This window comes from Elephantulus edwardii, unplaced genomic scaffold (genome assembly GCF_000299155.1).
Source record: "Elephantulus edwardii isolate Elephantulus edwardi_28Jun2011 unplaced genomic scaffold, EleEdw1.0 scaffold00094, whole genome shotgun sequence".
Taxonomy (NCBI): Eukaryota; Metazoa; Chordata; class Mammalia; order Macroscelidea; family Macroscelididae; genus Elephantulus; species Elephantulus edwardii.
In genome coordinates, this window is record NW_006399844.1 from 7,680,566 (window position 1) to 7,699,653 (window position 19,088).

General features: G+C 52.4%; 2 protein-coding genes across 2 annotated transcripts; both read left to right on the forward strand.

The window, feature by feature from the left end:
• On the forward strand, positions 1-9,542 carry NEK8 (NIMA-related kinase 8). Its single transcript, XM_006890963.1, has 15 exons — positions 1-47; positions 2,853-3,058; positions 3,261-3,493; positions 3,714-3,845; positions 4,496-4,704; positions 4,887-4,966; positions 5,039-5,220; positions 5,348-5,498; positions 6,078-6,154; positions 6,506-6,623; positions 7,399-7,549; positions 8,464-8,627; positions 8,719-8,868; positions 9,034-9,192; positions 9,514-9,542. Exons 1-15 carry the CDS (start codon positions 1-3, stop codon positions 9,540-9,542), a joined length of 2,088 nt encoding a protein of 695 aa, XP_006891025.1.
• Positions 9,543-10,946: 1,404 nt separating this feature from the next.
• TRAF4 (TNF receptor-associated factor 4) lies at positions 10,947-16,868 on the forward strand. The gene is made up of 7 exons (XM_006890964.1): positions 10,947-11,190; positions 13,990-14,041; positions 14,631-14,735; positions 14,828-14,989; positions 15,077-15,238; positions 15,321-15,476; positions 15,745-16,868. The coding sequence occupies exons 1-7, from the start codon at positions 11,048-11,050 to the stop codon at positions 16,375-16,377; spliced, it is 1,413 nt and encodes a 470-aa protein (XP_006891026.1). The 5' UTR covers positions 10,947-11,047; the 3' UTR covers positions 16,378-16,868.
• The last annotated feature ends 2,220 nt before the right edge of the window (positions 16,869-19,088 follow it).

Sequence of the window (19,088 nt, forward strand, 5' to 3'; positions counted from 1 at the left end):
ATGGAGAAGTACGAGCGGATCCGCGTGGTGGGAAGAGGTGCATTCGGGTGAGACAGGGTTGTAAGGGAGGAAATTGTTTGGGAAGATGGAAAATAAGCCTTGGCGCTGGCCGTGAAATAGTTGCCCAGTTAGCCCCGCCCCCATAGTAAGCGCCCACTCTATGAAGCCCCACCCAGGCTTCCGGTTTCAGATCTGGCGGGAGGCTCAGCTTCAGTGAGGCCACGCCCCCGGTGGTTCTTGGGTCACGCCCCCAACGGAGCGTGGGCGTTCCCGCAGAGCCTTTTTGGTTTCTTATTCATTCAACAAATACTGAGTGGCATTTGTAAGAGTCATGTACTTCAGTCCGGTTATAATCATAGTAGTCTCCTCCTTCTCAAAGTTTCCACACGATAGGAGCAAACTATGGAATAAACAGGACACATTGTTAAAAAGGAGTTAGGAAGTTATAGCAGTTATGGAAATTATGGCCAAGTGGCAAAGAGAATATTAATTTGGAATTGGTTTTGGAAGGCTTTTCTGAGATGTGAGGTTTAAAGGCAGGCTTTGAGGAATAAGTTCAAGTAGTTGGAAAGTGAAGAGATCTTTAAATGCTGGAAGCTGTAAATACGAAGGTCCTCAGGAGGGGGGGAAATGCAGAGCACTAAAGGAACTAAAACAAGACTAGTTGGGAGTAGGGAATGGTATAAAAGGAAGTCATTGTAGATTGGGAATAGATTATGGCCTTTTCAGAAACTCAAAGTCACTGCTGTCAATCGGTTTCTGAGGCTGTAAAATCATAATGGGAGGAAACTGCCCGACTTTCTCCTGGGGTTACTGGTGGATTTGAGCTGTCAGAGACATACAGTCTTTAGGTCAGAATAATGGGACTGTACCGTCCTTTTAAGCTAAGATTGAGTTTATTTATTATGTAATGAGAAAACATTTAAACAGGAATGGCCTGATGAGAGTTTTCAAAATGTTACTGGCTGCTGTGTGGAACTTAAGGTTTGAAGTCAACAAGTGTGAAAAGTACTGATAATGAGTGATATCATCAAATTGGTGATAATGAGTTGTGCTGGTAATCAGCCAACTGCTCTACAGCAGAAAGAGGAATAATCTCCTCTCAAGCAATTTACATCCTCTGAAAACCCACTGGAGGATCAGCTATGAGTCAGTTCTGATTAATGGCAGTGAGTAATTGCATATGAGGCATTAAGTGAACTCTGGTGGTAATAGTCCTTAGTGAGCTGTGCTGCTAAGCCAGGTGCTCTGGTAATTTGAATCCATTGGAGGCTCCAGGGAAGAAAGATGGACAGGCTCCTCCTCTTATGATTTATAGCTTCAGAAACCCAATGGAGCATCACGATAAGTGAGAACCAACTCAAGATATCTAAGCCATTCAAGGACCACTGGTAGTGTAATACATCTTTTGATGCTAACCAGAGCAGTTCAAATCCACCAGCCACTTCTTGGAAGAAAGGTGGACAGTCTCTTCATATAAAGTTTTGCAGCCTCTGAAACATGATAAAGGATTGCTTTGAGTTGGAATCAGCTCTGAAAGCATTCAGGGGTTTTATTCAGGTGGAGGTGCAAAGCATCTGGGAGTCATAGACGTACTTAAAAAAAAAGAGGTCAGTACTGTTGATACAGATTTGAGATCAGCTCATAACTTCATTTATTCAGTAAATATTTATTGAACTATGCCCTGGAGACTTCGAAGTAAACAGGAACCGTGTAGTCATTGCTGTGATGAAGACTAACTACAGAGTTGGAATGAAATAATAATGTGGATTGTTTACATTCACTATTTTTTAAGTGCCAGCCAATTGCTCAGTGGCTTATATTAATTTTTCATTTACATTTAGTAAACACTATGAAGCTGATCTGTATTACCCCTATTTGCCACTTGATAATGTCACATAACTTATCTAAGACCAGCAACTTACTTAATAGGAGGGTCCTGGGTTTGAACCCAAGCAATTAACTCCAGAGTCTGAGAGAACTTAAAAAAACAGCAACAGTGGACTCTAGCTCATAGAGTCCTCTTGTGTATCATAGTAGAATGGTATTTCATAGGATTTTCAGTGGCTGATTTTTCAAAAGTAGATAATAAGTCTTTCTTCCAGGGTGTCTCTGGGTGGCCTTAAACAGCCAATCTTTTGGTTAGCAACTGAGCATGTTAACTGATTGTACCAGCCAAGGACTGTTATGTGAACTTAAAGATCAGGTTCTTAGGAGGAGTCAGTCTTTAGAGAAGGACGTTATGCTTGGAAAAGTGGAGAGTCAGGGTAAGAGAGGAGGACCCTCAATGAGATGGATTGACAGAGTAACTGTAACAGTGGGCTCAAGTCTTTCGGAGATGGTGCAGATGGTACAGGGTTCAGGTCCTTTGTTTATAGGGTTACTATGTGTAGTTGACCCAATAGCACGTGCAACAACAGAGATCAAGTTTATTTTTTCTTCATTGTAGTAAAACTAAGTCTCAGATAAGTTCATTGATTTGCTTAAGGTCATATACCAAGTTTATGATCATTCCTTCAGTTCTTAAGCTCATTGTTCCTGGCACTCGGTACTCAGTGCCACTGAGTCTATTCTCACTCATAGTAACACCTAGAGGACAGAGGAGAAGTATCCTGGGAGACATCTGAGGCTGAAATCTCTAGAAATAGACTGCCAGATCTTTGTCATCTGGATTGGCTAGTGGGTTTGAACTGACAACCATTTGGTTAGCAGCTGAGCCACTGTGCCACCAAGGCTTCTTTGTTATGAGTGCCCATTCTGTGCTGCCAAGAACCAGCTAGGCATCACATCTGATCCAACTGACCTGTGCCTGGAGGCTCAGCTGTGCCCGCTGCTGTACACTGTGTTCCCAGGATTGTCCACCTGTGTCTGCGCAAGGCTGACCAGAAGCTGGTAATCATCAAGCAGATCCCCGTAGAGCAGATGACTAAGGAAGAGCGGCAGGCAGCCCAGAATGAGTGCCAGGTCCTCAAGCTGCTCAACCACCCCAATGTCATCGAATACTATGAGAACTTCCTGGAGGACAAGGCCCTCATGATCGCCATGGAATATGCACCAGGTGGGCCCAGCTTCCTTTTATTGGACTGAGTCAACGGGCCCCTTGCCCTTGGGACCAACAGATACAGATTGCCCAGCCTTCTGCTTTGGAATATGTTTGATTGCGAGTCTCTCAGAGCCTCGATGTAGTAGTCCATAGAAGGGGGAGAATTGTCCCAGGGATGGAAAATCCTGGCTTCTGACCAGCCCCTTTGTGGTCACAGGTGGCACTTTGGCTGAGTTCATCCAGAAGCGCTGCAATTCCCTGCTGGAGGAGGAGACCATCCTGCACTTCTTTGTGCAGATCCTGCTCGCGTTACATCATGTGCACACCCACCTCATCCTGCACCGGGACCTCAAGACCCAGAACATTCTTCTTGACAAGCATCGCATGCTTGTCAAGATTGGCGACTTTGGCATCTCCAAGATCCTTAGCAGCAAAAGCAAGGCCTACACGGTGCCTGGCCATGGAGGGGGACCTTCAGAGTGCTGGAGGTCTTAGGGGCCAAGATCCACTGTATATTCATTCCTGCCTTCCTCTTCCTCCCCCTTCCCCAAGACCTTGGCTGCCTGGCTCCTGTTTGGGTCTTTCTGCAGATGGAAGGATCTTGGACTGCTGTGGGGAAAAGCTGCATCTCCCCATCTCCAGGGCTGTAATACTGGCTTCCCTGCTGTAGGTGGTCGGCACTCCATGCTACATCTCTCCTGAGCTGTGTGAGGGCAAACCCTACAATCAGAAGAGTGATATCTGGGCCCTAGGCTGTGTTCTCTACGAATTGGCCAGTCTCAAGAGGGCTTTTGAGGCTGCGGTGAGTGTGAGCCATATACGTGCCCAAGGGGACGGCTTCGAAACCTCTACTTTGCTTCCTAAGAAGCTCTCCACTTGAACCATTTCTGGTTTTTTCACTTATGGCTGAGTCATGATTTTCCCATATCAGATTGATGGATTAGCACAGAGCTGGGCTGAGTCCCTCAGCCTGAGAGTTACAGAGGATAAAGGTCATGGCTCCATTAGATTAGAGGACTGTCAGGAGCAAAATGAGGTTTTGCAACAACTTGAGGGTTCTGAAGACAGCTGTAGCTCCCCCATCAGACCAGGGATTTTTTTTTTTTTTCATTTTAAAAAAAATTTTATTGTATTATTTTTACATGTACCATCAAATCAGATCTGACTGGTACAGGAGGAGATTGCCCCCTCCTTCTCCAGCAGAGCATCTGGTGGATTTGAACTGCATACCTCTAAGATTACAGTGCAGTATCTTGCCACTAGGCCACCAGAGCTCCCTAGACCAGGGATTTCTAAAGGTGGAGGTTGAGGCTGGCATTCTGGAGTTCTGCTCACCAAACAGATAGATAGCTATGGCTCTTCTATTAGACTAGGTCTAGGGCTGGGAACTAGAGACCCTGCTGACCCAAGAGGCCAGCTCCCCAACCAAACCCAAACTTGGTGCCCTCCCAGAATCTCCCAGCATTGGTGCTGAAGATCATGAGTGGCACCTTTGCACCCATCTCTGACCGATACAGCCCTGAGCTGCGCCAGCTTGTCCTCAGCCTGCTCAGCCTGGAGCCTGCACAGCGGCCACCCCTCAGCCACATCATGGCGCAGCCCCTCTGCATCCGTGCCCTTCTCAACCTTCACACCGATGTGGGCAGTGTCCGCATGCGGAGGTCTGTACCAGGAGGGGACCTGGGGGAGAGAGGGAAGAGGGAGGCCTGGATGGCAGGAGCAGAGAGGGACACACTCTGTGGGGAGCATAGGAGACCTGGGGTAGAGAGCCCATTGAGTGAGTCCTCCATTCCTCCCTGGTAATGCTGGAGAGGGTTCTCGTCCTGATGGTATCTATCTACAGGGCAGAGAAGTCCTTGACAACAGGATCACCTATGGCCCCTGGCAGTGCAAGGGGAAGGACCACCAGCGCCCACTGCAGGGGTAAGTTGGGCAGGCCACATGGGTCTCCTGGGTATCCGATATTCCTGTCAGTTCATAAATCTGTTCCCACAGGGGTGCCCCGGGGTCCTGCGCGGCCTGCTATCCCCCCACCTCTGTCCTCTGTGTATGCCTGGGGTGGTGGGCTCAGTACCCCCCTGCGGCTGCCGATGCTCAACACAGAAATAGTCCAGGTGGCCGCTGGGCGCACGCAGAAGGCTGGTGTCACGCGCTCTGGGCGTCTCATCTTATGGGAGGTGAGCAGGCTGGGGCTGGGTGGGGCACCTCAAGGAAATGTAGGCGTATGTGTGTGTATACTCTTGAGTGTATATACTCTGAGTATATATACTCTTATCAGCCACTTTCCTTGTCTGTTCTCTTCAGGCTCCTCCCCTAGGCGCTGGTGGGGGCGTCCTCCTCCCAGGAGCCTTGGAACTGCAGCAACCCCAGTTCATCTCACGTTTCCTGGAGGGCCAGTCAGGCGTGACTATTAAGCACGTGGCCTGCGGGGACCTCTTCACTGCCTGCCTGACTGGTGAGCTCATCAAGGAACTGGTCTGTGCCAACGTTCCCCCTCCCCAGGAACGGGCTGCCAGAACAGCTTTCTCATTGCTCGCCATTTGCCAACTGCTGATTTAGTGCTTTTATCTCCCACTTATCAGAGTGGCCAGGGCCATTACTTACAAAATCCTCTCTACTCTTCATAACAGACCTAGCAAGTTACATTATTCGCATCTGACAGACAGAGAAACTAAGGCTTGGATGTAGAGGCTAAGTCACTTGCACAAAGCTACACATTTCCCCCCTTCACATCGTATCCTTCTAGCCCTAGTTCCCAGCTTTCTCTGCTTCCCTTAGCTCAAGGTAAGGAGGCCAAGTGGCATAGTTCATAACCTATTGGATTGCTAACCAAAAAGTTGGCAGTTTGCATCCAGCAGCCGCTTTGTGGGGAGATAGGTAGTCTTCTCCCATAAAGATGTGTAGTCTTGGGAAGCTGATGGAGGGTCACTAGGTGTTAGAACCAACTCAAAGGTAGTGGCTGTGATTTTGTCTTGTTAATTCACAGTTTCTGGAAAAGCTGCCTAGCCGCCCCTTTCCCTTTCCACCTCCCCAGATCGAGGTATCATCATGACCTTTGGCAGTGGCAGCAATGGATGTTTAGGCCATGGAAGTCTCACTGACATCAGCCAGGTGAGTGTCACATGTACTGGGGCGGGGGGGGGGGGAGAAGTAGGGGAATGACAAGGAGCCCACAACTGAGAGCTGATGCCCAGGCTGGAAGCAGGGGAATCCCATGTAGCCACGAGTCCCTCTTAACTCGCAGCCTGCACCTGTTAGGGACTGCATCAGGGAAAGTACAGAAGGGCTCAGCTTCCCCAAAGGCTTGACCACATGGCTGTCTCTGAATATGTTGCGGGTGGGGTAAGTGTTAAAGAGACAGCTTATGGGACATTGCAGCCTTCAGCTTCATCCATATGGAAGGCACTGAAACCAGGCAGCCGGTCCCAGACTCCGTGCTCACAACCTTCCCTTTCTCTCCAGCCCACCATTGTAGAGGCCCTGCTGGGGTATGAGATGGTGCAGGTGGCCTGTGGGGCCTCTCACGTACTAGCCCTGTCTACCGAGCGAGAACTCTTTGCCTGGGGCCGAGGAGATGCTGGTAAGCTCCCTGTTCTTGCTCCAGGTTCTGTACTCTGTCTCAAAGCAGCTGCTACTCTCATCCATACCCTTTTACATTCATCTTTGCTCCACAGCTCAGTCTCTTCTCCTAGTCCTCTCTAGTTCCATTCATTCATTTATTCATCAAACCTTTATTACACAACCACTATGTGTCCTTTGGGAGCAGGAGTGGCACCCATTTCCTAAACAACATGCCTCTGGAAACCCTATGAACTTTGAGAAATGATGGTTATCAAAAGCCTTCAGGTCTGTTGGTCATAGGGTCACTATGAGTCGTTCTCGACTCGACAGCAATCAACAACAACAACAACAGTGTGCCCACCCTGTGCTGGGTGCTGAGGCAAGATGTGGTGCTTGCAGTGGAAGAAGGGAATCTTATTTACCCAACATTTATTGAGGCTTTCTCTGGCCAAGCATTGAAAATAGATGACATAGATGGGATTCCTGTCCTCATGGAGGACTGAGTCTAGTGAGGGGAAGATGACACATCTCCATTACAATAGAGGGCAATGGGGCGGTGCCCAGGCTTAGAGGTGTGGGAAGTCAAGGAGTGGCAATGGATTTCACCTAGAGGAGACAAGTGGCATCTGAGTCTAAACAGGACCTTAAAAAGGAGGAGGAGTAGAATTTTGACTGGCAGAGAGGCTCGCGAAGGTCATTTCAAGCCAAGGAATAGCTTTTGCTCCTTTATGTGGCCCTCCTCACGCAGGTGTCACCAGCTCTGAAGCTCATGCTGCTCCTGGTTTCTCCTTTAGGCCGGCTGGGATTAGGCACCAGGGAGTCCCACAGCTGCCCCCAGCAGGTGCCTATGCCCCCAGGTCAGGAAGCCCAGCGGGTTGTATGTGGCATCGACTCCTCCATGGTCCTCACAGTACTGGGCCAAGCCCTCGCCTGTGGGAGCAACAGGTGAGCAGGTGTACTGGGGGCACTAGTCAGCTCCCCGACACTCACTGGCTGCTAGTTCTCTGTCTGCCATTGCTTCTTCTGAGAGCCAGAATGGAGTGGGGTCGTGGAGGAAAGGCACCCAGGGTGCTTCTTTAGAGGTGAGGGTGGTGAAGCTTTGTCTAATATATTTCGGGAATATTGTCAGGAGGGGCCAGTCCTAGGAAAAAAGACATCATGCTGGGAAGGTGGAGAGTCATTATAAGAGAGGAAGACTCTCAACAAGATGGATTGACACAGTGAATATAACAGTGGGCCTCAGCATACTGAGATAGTGGAGAATGGTGCAGGACAGGACAGTGCAAATCTGTTGTTCATAAGGTTGCTATGAGTCATCTTGATGGTACCTTCCATGGTCTTTTCAATCATTTGCTATGTTGCTGAGAGCTAGATACTAAATGACAGAATTAATGCCTTTGAGCTGTGGTGTTGGAGAAGAGTACTGAATATCCATGGACTGCCAAAAAAAACAAAAAGATATGTCTTGGAGAAGGTGCAGCCAAGAGTGCTCCTTGGAGGGAGAGATATCCTTTGGGCATGCAGCTAGGCTATTCATTGGAGAGAGACATCCTGCTTGGACTGGTGGAGGGATGGCAAAAGAGAGGAAGACCCTCAACCAGGTGGACTGACACAGTGACTGCAACACTGGGTTCAAGTGTGTTAGAGATGAGGATGGCACAGGAACAGGACAGGACAGGGTTCAGATCTGTTGTTCAAAGGGTTCCTATGAGTCATATTGGCCATGATGACACCTAACAGCTACAACAGCAAGGATTAGTTCTGTGTTCTGGCAAACCAGCTCCTTCCCAGGCAGGTGGAGGCAGAGAAGCCTATACAAACAGTTGATCAGTTGGACTTGGCTTCTGGCTTGCTCTCAGGTTCAACAAATTGGGCCTGGACCATCTCTCACTGAGAGAGGAGCCTGCCCCCCACCAACAAGTGGAAGAGGCTCTGAGTTTCACACCTCTGGGCTCTGCACCCCTGGACCTGGAGCCCCTGCTGAGTGTGGACCTGGGCACTGCTCACTCAGCAGCTGTGACTGGTGAGTAAAACCTGGGCACAGGATGCCAGAGGTGGGCTCACCTGTCTTTGGCAGTTTGGCTCAGGAACCTTTCCCCCCTTCCACTCTGTAGCCTCAGGTGACTGCTACACTTTTGGCAGCAATCAGCATGGACAGTTGGGTACCAGTGCTCCCCGGAGCAGCCGGGTGCCCTGTCGGGTCCAGGGAATCAAGGTGGCAGTGGTGGCCTGTGGTGATGCCTTCACTGTAGCCATTGGAACAGGTGAGGAGTGGGTACCATGAGAACAGACAAAGATGGGCAGCAGGTCCATATTTGCATGCTTAGAGCTGCTGGGCTCAGCAAATTCATATTCAGGGCATTCTGGAAGAAGGCTGCCTGCCCAAGCCATGACCTCTCCAACTACCTGACTTGGATATTCTTTGACAGAAGGTGAGGTGTACTCTTGGGGCAAAGGGGCCCGAGGTCGACTGGGAAGGCGAGATGAGGATGCTGGACTCCCTCGGCCAGTGCAGCTGGATGAGACACACCCCTACACAGTGACCTCCGTGTCCTGTTGCCATGGAAACACTCTTTTGGCTGTTCGCTGTGAGTTATAACTTTTCTCACCCCACCCACAAAAGAGTTAACCCCACTGGGCACTCATGCCCAGTCACCTCAAGCTTCTCAGTCCCAGACAAATGAAAGCAGAAGCTGAGGGGTGAAACAGAGCTTCCAGCCTGGTTTGGGCAAGGGGAGGTGCTGCATGGGTCCTACTGAAGGACTGCACTCCACTTTCTCCTCTTAATGGATTGAACCTCCGTTTCTGGTCTGGAGGAGTTCAGAATCTAAGGCTCAGTATGGGAATTGGAGGTGGGTGGTCATTGCCCCCCTGGGAAGCTGCAGGGGTTTCTCCTCCGTGTCCTCCAGCTGTCACTGATGAGCCAGTCCCACCATGAGGCACCTGCATATCTTCTCCATCACGCTGGTAATTTCATCTCCTCTGAATGTTCCTGAAAAGCACAGGTGCCTGAGGCACGAATGTCCCCACCAGCTTTCTCAACTGTCACTAATGGGGCAGAAGGGCCAATGAAGCTCTTAAGTCTCAGAAACCGAAGCCAGGACTTCTCTTTTCCCACCTCACTTCCACTTCCCTTAATTCATTGTCTTGAGGTCCAGCCTGGTGGAGTTGAAGGCAGAGTTAGCCTTTAAAAGGAAAAAGATTAAAAAAAAGACTAGAAATGTCAGTGGCTACATTCTGTCCAGTTAGAAAATCAGTTCTGGGGAGCTCTGGTGGCCTAGTGGCAAGGAGCTGCAACTACAATCTCAGAGGCACATGGTTCGAATCCACCAGATGCTCTGCCGGGGAAGGAGGGACAATCTCCTCCTGTATCAGTCAGATCTGATTTGACGGTACACTCACACAAAAATAAAATAAAAAAAAAAAAAAGAAAATCAGTTCTGGTGTCTCCATGGAGCAGGGCACGCCAAGACAGGCGGCATCTGCCTCAGCTAGGGCAGGAAGAGAACACTGCCATATATCTGCCCCATCCCTATCCTTTGGGATTTACACAACCTCTGAGCTTTCCCATGTGGGAGTACAAGGCTCAGATATGTCTACAGCAGAGGGGATCCCGGCTGAAAGTTGCTCATCACCCCACGCCATTACCCCAATTAGTTTTGAAGCTGGTTGGACTAGACCAGTTTCCCAGAGGAATGGGAAGTAGCATCAATAAAAACATCAGCTGCCTGTCTGCACTGTGGTCTTTTAGGGGGTAGAGGTACTGTCCAGACAACCCAGGGTGGGGCTGGGCTGGGCCCGACCTCGGTTGCAAGGCCACGGCCCATGGAGGAATGTGGGCGCAGTTGGAGCCTGGGGCCGAGGTTCCTTTGGCCCAGCGCCAGGCCCGGCCTCTCAGCTCCAGCCGGACTCCCGGGCCTGGTTGCCAGGCCTCCGCTGCCTAGCACCTGGAAGGTGGGGCCCCGGGGCGGCGCGTGGCCCCCGGGAGACCCAGTTGTTGACTCTGGAGAGGCGATCCTTTGTGGCGGCCCGCCCACTTTACATGAGCACTGGGGCTCTCTGTCCTACGCCCCTCCCCACCCTCTGGAGCTGGGCACCAGGTCCTCCTTAGTTCTGAAGAGAAATGGAGCCATGACCCAATGCGTCGGGAAAAAAGGAGCCCTGCTTTAAAGAGTGGGCGACACGGATTAATTGCTGTGGCCCGGGGCGAGTGCGGCACTGCGCCCCCGAAGCAGTGAGCTGGCCGGGTGGGCGGGGCCGGGGCACTAGGACCGCGCGGGCGCGGCTCCGCCCCCTCTTCCGGCGGGAGGGCTCGCGGGCCGGGCCGGGATCACGGCCGACAGTCGGCGCCGCCCGAAGCCGGGAGCGCGGCCGGAGCGAGGCGCGGGCTGTGTAGCCGCCTCGTGCCCGGCCCCTTTCGCCCGTGCCCGCCGCCCGCTCGTCATGCCGGGCTTCGACTACAAGTTCCTGGAGAAGCCCAAGCGGCGGCTCCTGTGCCCGCTGTGCGGGAAGCCCATGCGCGAGCCCGTGCAGGTTTCTACCTGCGGCCACCGTTTCTGCGACACCTGCCTGCAGGAGTTCCTCAGGTGCGGACTGGGAGTAAGGGGGAGGCCGGGGATGGGAGGGACACCGCATGGTGAGGGGCTCGGGCCGGAGGCGCCCCGTGCCTTTGTCTGCTCTGCAGCCCTATGACCTCAGGGGCGCTAGCCGTGACGTCACGTCGGGCGGTGGTGACGTCAAGGCCCAGGGAGTACCTTGGGCCCCATTTCATAAGGTCGTGGCCGCGGCCACTCGCGCCTGGTCCGGAGAATCCTTCTCCGGGAGGACGGGCGATGGCGAAGGACGCCCTCTCTGACCCGCTGCGGCCCTTCCCCCTCACCTGGGACGAGAGCGGCCTCTTCCGTGAACTTTGACTCACTCGTTCGGGGACGAACAAAACCAGACCCTCCTCCGTGCGGCACTAGAAGCCCCCGTAATTTCTGCCGTCTAACCTTTTCTAATTTTTGGAACATTCCGAGAACAGCAGCTATTGTTCTCCCATTTCACAGATGATGAAACAAGAGAGTCAGAGAAAGATTGCGACTTGCCCAGGGTCACACTGTTACTTAAAAGCTTAGCTTGGATTTAAGCCTGGCTGCTGGTGTTCGCACAAAGCGAAGCACGGGGGACTCTGCAGCCGGAGCCCTTTGCCTGGCTCCCCTCCCCGGGGATGATGGTCAATAAAGTGAGGAGTCGCAGCCTGGTGTTACAGAAAGCCTCCCACCCCCACCCGCCTTCTCACGATGCCAGTCACCCCTTGGCTCTTGGGCATCTTTTCAGTTTCTGGGCACCCTGTCTTGAACCTCCTAACCAGGCGCACTGTTCAGGATGGGGATGTGGGGAGACCAGATGGGGGACCCGCACTCCTGGTGAAGTTGTGCCCTCGGCGCACCGAAGGCTGATGGGTCAGCCACTGGTGCCTGGCCGAGGGCATCGAAGGGTCCAGACTGGGGGCGCATTCCCTGCCTTCTGTGCCTCCTGCCTTCGTCCTCGCCTGCAGAAATCGCGCAGGCCCTTTGTTTTCTGTTCCTTGCTGCTCAGGCCGGCTCCTGCCCTCACATATGCTCCAGCGAAAGCTGCGGGTGCTTCCCCCTCCTCCCCTCCTTCCAGTGTACACACTCACTCCCCTCCAGACACAGCCCCATTGTCTGCTCCGTGGACCTTCCTCAGCCCTCTGGTTTCCAGATGAGGCCAGCTTAGTCCCCCTCCCCCCAGCTGACCCACCCCATTGCCTCAGGGTAGAGGAGGGAGGGGGCTGTCAAGCTGGTTTCCCTCCACATCCTTCTCAGCCCTCTCTTGGGCTGCTCCTGCCCCTCCCCCTCCCGGAAATCCCCTCTTCCTTTTCTCGAGCCCTCCCCCCCATCCTGTCTTCTCCCCTGGGCCTCTTCTGCAGCCTTGAGCAGCCTCTGCCCCTGCCTCTCCACCTCCCCCACCTACCATCTCCAGCTGTACTGAGGCATTCTCTAATGCCCCTTATTGCCTGGCCTGGAACTGGACAGTTTGTGCCCCTCACTGCCCACCAGCTAAGGGTGTCCATGGCTCTGGCTGGCCCCCAAGCTGTCCAGACTCAGCTGTTGTCTGTAGCTTGGGGACTTGCCACAGTCCCCTCCCTGTCTCTAAACCACTAAGTCAGCACATTCCTGAAGCCTCCAAGTGGGCCCCCTCCCCTCAGCCCACCTCACTTTCCTGGCTCCTGCCAGGCTATTACTCAGGATGGTCCAGGAGGCTAGCTGCCTGTGGGCATGAACACACCCTTCAGTGCCTGGGCATGCACTGTTCTTGGCACTGGTGGCATGACCAGTGGTGGTAGGGTCAGGGGAAGGAGGTGATACAAGAAATCTTATGGGTTCCTGAGGCAAAAACTGCCCAGGGTCTGGGGGTGCATCTTATGGATGAGGCTGTCATCAGGCCTCAGCTCCCACTTTGATCCTGCCTCCTACCACCTACCTGCTTCAGACCTGCCAGGAATGCCATGCCCCAGGGCCATTGGTCCTGCAGGGTGAGCCCTTGCCTTGCCTGAGTGTTGTCAGGAGTGTGACTGGTCCTGGCTGGGGTCAGCAGGGCTGTGCTGGCATGGCCAGAAGGCCCTTTGGGTGCTGATAGCATCAACACACTTCAGATTCCTAGTGGGCACTGACCGGAGGCTCTGCTTGTCTGGACATTTCTGCCTTGCCTCCAGTGTGCACTGGTGTCAGGCCCATCTGAGCTGACTCAGGCCGGGTCCAAGTGCTTTTTCACCCACACCCCTCAGTTCTTGTACCTGCAGAAGGGGAGGCCTGGGTGGGAGTGTAAACACTGCTTGTGGGCATGTCTTTCATTCTCTTTGCTTTAGAAGAAACACCCTCAATAGGAGAGGGGAGAGATTGGGAAAAGGGGGCTCCAGGATGACCTTTGCCCTGGTTATTGGCTAGACACCCTCATGTAGGCTGGGCAGCCTTGGCACTTAATCTCTCCCATTCCTGTTCTCTTTTCCCCTAGGCTCCTGGTGCAGCCAATGGGAACTAACCTGGGAGGAGGGCGCAGTAGGGCAGTCTTTTTCTTTTCCTAGTCTAGCTGCCATCCTGAGGGGGAGGGGTGCCAGCTGCCACCTGTTGGCCAAATGCTGCCTGAAGCAGCTGTCCTTGCCCCCACTGGGCCCAGGACCCCCCCTTTCCAGCACAAGGAGCTGGGATCTTTAGGGATACTGGAGAAATGGTGCCCTCAGGCCTCTGCATGCCCTTTTGTCTCACATGGGGCTGCCAGGGAACCGGTCTGGTGAGGGAGGGTGCCCAGGTTGAGGGGGTGGGATCCAGAGCTCTCCCTTCCTATAAGGTGGAGCCTTGACATTGTCCCCTCCCCCTTCACAGTGAAGGAGTCTTCAAATGCCCTGAGGACCAACTTCCTCTGGACTATGCCAAGGTGAGTAGGGTGCCAGGCAGAGGCTGAGGGCAGTCTCTTACCCTTGGAGGAGGCTGGCGCAGGCTCAGGGCCAAAATTCAATCCAGTGCTGCAGGATTTTGAGTCCCAACAAAGGTGGGCTTATTCCCTCCCACCAGGCCAGTTTGCAAACGGAGGCCCGTGTTTGGAGGCCTGTGTTTGCCCCAGAGAGCAGGCACAATGCCCAGCTTATGGGGGTGCACAGAGCTGCTCTGTGCCTGCACGAAGTGCTTCCCCCCCTTCAGATGGCAAGCCAAGCCTATGGCTGAGGGCCAGGAACTGTCAAGCAGCTGGGGGCGGGAGCTGGGTGGTGGGAAGCCTGGACTGATCAGGCTGATTGGCTCCCGCTCCAAAGGGAGTGTGTGTGCAACTGGGTGGGGGATTCTGAGATCCGGAGTTGCTGCCGCCACCTATCATGCCCCACGTCACTAGGGGAAGAGGGCTGCATAGCTCAAGGGTGCCTGTTACTGACTCAAAGCAGAGCCCGCCTAATTAGGGGTGAGGAAGGATGTGGAGACTGCAACAGGCTTCTGACCCTGACCAGCCCCCTTCCCCTAATTCATGCTCTCAGATTTACCCAGACCCCGAGCTGGAGGTGCAGGTGTTGGGCCTGCCTATCCGCTGCATCCACAGTGAGGAGGGCTGCCGCTGGAGCGGGCCACTTCGTCACCTACAGGTGAGGCTCTGACACTGTCTGGGGACAGGGGAGGTGGGAAGGAGTGGCTGCCCCCCCTTTTGGTGGGCACTAACTATAGCCATTCCCACCAGGGCCATCTGAACACTTGCAGCTTCAATGTCATCCCCTGCCCCAATCGCTGTCCCACCAAGCTGAGCCGCCGAGACCTCCCTGCACATCTGCAGCATGACTGCCCCAAGCGTCGCCTCAAGTGCGAGTTCTGTGGCTGTGACTTCAGTGGGGAGGCCTATGAGGTGGGTGGGGCCCAGATCAGGGTGAAGGAGGGAAGGGTACCTGGTGGCCCAGGGTTTCTTAGCTTAGTCCCTCTACTATTTTCCCAGAGCCACGAGGGTGTATGCCCCCAAGAAAGCGTGTACTGTGAGAATAAGTGTGGTGCCCGCATGATGCGGCGGCTGCTGGCACAGCATGCCACCTCTGAGTGTCCCAAGCGTACACAGCCTTGCACCTACTGCACTAAGGAGTTTGTCTTTGATACCATTCAGGTAAGTCCATTTCTGGGTTAAAGGGTGCAGGGTAAGTGGCAGGAATCAGCTACTGACTGTTCTGTTGCCTTTATGTTTACAGAGCCATCAGTACCAATGTCCAAGGCTGCCTGTTCCTTGCCCCAACCAGTGTGGTGTGGGCACTGTGGCTCGGGAGGACCTCCCTGTCCACCTGAAAGACAGCTGTAGCACTGCCCTGGTGCTGTGCCCATTCAAAGACTCCGGCTGCAAGCATAGGGTGAGAAGTCCCTTTTCCCATCAGCACCCTCCCTGGCCCCTGAAGCCTCAGATGTAGCCTCCTGAGGCAGCTTCCTGATATATCATAGGCCCTTGTTAGTTTGTTAGGTTGCTCTGAAGCCTTCAGTTCTCTTTACTGGCCAGCACCAGTTTCTTCCTAGGGCCCTGTATTTTCCTCATTTAGAACTGGGTGTCAGCCACTTTGTAATCGCTCTTCCCTTCTCCCTGATAACTTCTTTCCTTCCCTCCTATTGTGGCTTTGTGCACAGTGCCCTAAGGTGGCAATGGCTCGGCACGTGGAGGAAAGTGTGAAGCCACATCTGGCCATGATGTGTGCGCTGGTGAGTCGGCAACGGCAGGAGCTCCAGGAGCTGCGGCGAGAGCTGGAGGAATTATCGGTGGGCAGTGATGGTGTGCTCATTTGGAAGATTGGCAGCTATGGGCGTCGGCTGCAGGAGGCCAAGGCCAAGCCCAACCTAGAGTGTTTCAGCCCAGCCTTCTACACACATAGATATGGCTACAAGCTGCAGGTGTCCGCTTTCCTCAACGGTAATGGCAGTGGTGAGGGCACGCACCTCTCACTCTATATTCGTGTGCTGCCTGGCGCCTTTGACAATCTCCTTGAGTGGCCCTTTGCCCGCCGTGTCACCTTCTCTCTGTTGGATCAGAGTGACCCTGGGCTGGCTAAACCACAGCATGTCACTGAAACCTTCCACCCTGACCCAAACTGGAAGAATTTTCAAAAGCCAGGCACTTGGCGGGGCTCTCTGGATGAGAGTTCTCTGGGCTTTGGTTATCCCAAGTTCATCTCTCACCAGGATATCCGGAAGCGAAACTATGTGCGGGATGATGCAGTCTTCATCCGTGCCTCTGTTGAACTGCCCCGGAAGATCCTCAGCTGAGGGCAGGGGACTCAAGGGCAAAGGGGGGTGGAACATAACCTCAGTCGGGCACTGGCTAACTGTGGAGGGGGCTGGACCCCCTTTAGCTGCTCCTGCTGCCTAGGTTCTGTTACCCCGTTCTCCTCCTTAGCCTCCCCTTTCCCTACCACCCTCAGGTGCCTCCAATTGGTGCTTCAGCCCTGGCCATCGAGGGGAGCAGGTCTGGGGTCAAGGGCTGGAAACAAGTGATCCCAGGGCCTGTTTCCTCTCCTGGGCCAGGCAGATGTGCCTTGGTGCCGGCCACACTCTACTGGGGACCGAGGTACCTGCTGGTGCTGTGTCCCAAGAGCCATAGAATGGGGGAGGCTTGGGCAGGGAGGAGTAGTTATGAATCTGTCATGAAATCGGATTTTTCTCCAGCTGTGCCCCTTTTGGTTATTTATTTGCATAGTGCCAGGAGGGCACAGTAGGGGAGCCCTAATTTTTAATAAATCTGGAATTGTATTTATTAACTTCGTTCCAGTCTTACTCATCTGGGTGGTTAAAAAAAACCACTCTACCTGTTGCTATGGAGCTAATTCCAGGTTACAGAGAGGGGCCATGCATGGTCATAAACTGCCCCCTAAGGTTTCCAAGACAGTAGTTTTTTTCCCCTTTGAGATGGTGAGTTGGCAATCAAGTACTCAACCAGAATTCTCAGGGTTGATCTCCCCACCACTATGTTGGGTTTCATTCCAACTCTAACCATCTATCAGGTTTCTGAGGCAGAAAGTCTTTATGGGAGAATGTGTTTCTACTGCAGAGCAGCTAGTGGTTTTGAACTGTCCAGTTGGCAGCTAGATACATACTTCATGGCCTCTGGGTTTATTCTCAGAAATTGCCAGTGAACTCAGCTGATCGTCCAGTGAGTTTCTGGGACAAGGTTGTCCACATTTCTTTGTGGAAGCTACTGTTGGATTCAGATCATCAGAGCCAGGACTTTGGCTTAACCGCCCTCATTCCTTACAGAGGTGGCCACTAACGCTGCTCTCCTGGGTTGGTTCTCATTGCTTTGTACTCCTCTCCCTGTCCTGACAGTTCAAATCAGCCACTAGTGGATTCAGACCGCCAGAGAGGCCTGGTCTGTGGGTTAGGAACACCCCTCCTCCCCCCTGGGGCTGTGCCAGTTAGGGCCCTAGAAGGATTGGTCCCACTTTTAAAGGCCCAACGGACTGTTTGGAGAAAGGCTGCTGCTGCCGCCCAGATAGGTCACCCTCTGGTGGACAAAAGGGGAACTACATTAGGCTTTGTGTGGAAGGTGGTCTCCTGCTGTTGCCCTCTGGTGGCTAGATTGGGAGGTTTGGATATTTTCTAAAGCAAGAATTCTGCCCTAAGCAGGTCTTTCCTTGTTTAATAATAGCTATCGTTCATCGGGCGATTTCATGTGGAATATACTGCTAAGCACGCTAATGCACTATTTCATTTAATGGAACAGCCACATAAAATCGCTTTTATTAGCAACTTAGTAAAAGAACCTAAGTGAGCTGCAGTGATGAGTTAATGAGACAATAGTTTCCTGGCAAGAAAACATGCTTCATGAGACTCAGAGTCCAAAACCCAGCCTCCATCCTTCAAGGCACTTATGTTTCCTCATCCATGACCATATTTGATTTTCATGGAGACTTCAATGTGCTCCTGTGATCATCTACATTTGTCCATGAACCAAGAACAAAAGAGTGGATCAACTTAAATCAGTGAGCCTTAAGCTGGTTTGGGACAAGACCTGGATTCTGTTGGGTTTTTTTTTTTAATTAAAATTTATTTCATTATATTTTGTGTGTACCGTCAAATCAGATCTGACTGGTACAGGAGGAGATTGTTCCTCCTTCTCCAGCGAGCATCTGGTGGATTCGAACCGGGCATCTCTGAGATTGCAGTTGCAGCTTCTTGCCACTACGCCACCAGAATTCTGCTTTAAGCTACAACAATCCCTCGATAGATTGATTAAAGAGCTAAAAGTACAGCTTTTCAATTTTGGCAATAGGTAGATTTCAGGACCCTCTCAGGAAAATGAACCTTATTCTTGTCTAGCCATAGAAAGGGTCTAATAAAATAAGATGGGTGTTTCCTAGTTTGGGTGGCTTTACGGGCCATATGTAGTTCTTCCATTCCCTCCACATTAAAGCTGGGGTGAAGTATCTCTTTATAAGAAGAGCTGGACAACTCTTCACCAGCCACTCTTTTCCGGTCAGAATCAATCCATTGCTGTGAAGCAGCAGCCTAGACATGGTGTAGGGTAATGTTGCCTTCCCACCCCATGAACTCCCACTGAGGACATGTCAGTTCAACTCCATCTTGGGGAATAGAAGCAAATCACCCTTCACCATCCCAGACATTAAAGATTGGCTCCCTTTGTTGCTGGGAAGGCAACACAATTGCTGCACAATCCCAGAGAAGGTGGAATGGAGTTCTCTAGTGTGTGCACCAGTGAGGCCTTGCAATTGACCCCATACCCAGATAGGCCAGACCATTTGAATGCTTCTGCATGTAGTTACTGCTACTGAAACTCAACACGCTGGTGAACAGGATCCTGCCCCACCCTGACAAGTCAGGAGCCTAGGCATCAACTCAGGAAGCAGAATTAAGATGTATTTGGCTCTTGAACAAGAGTGGCCTGAAAAGTAGATAAAGGGCTTTCACAAAGGGACACCTCACAGGAAAAGGCACTTTAGAAAGTAGAGCTTGCTTCAAAC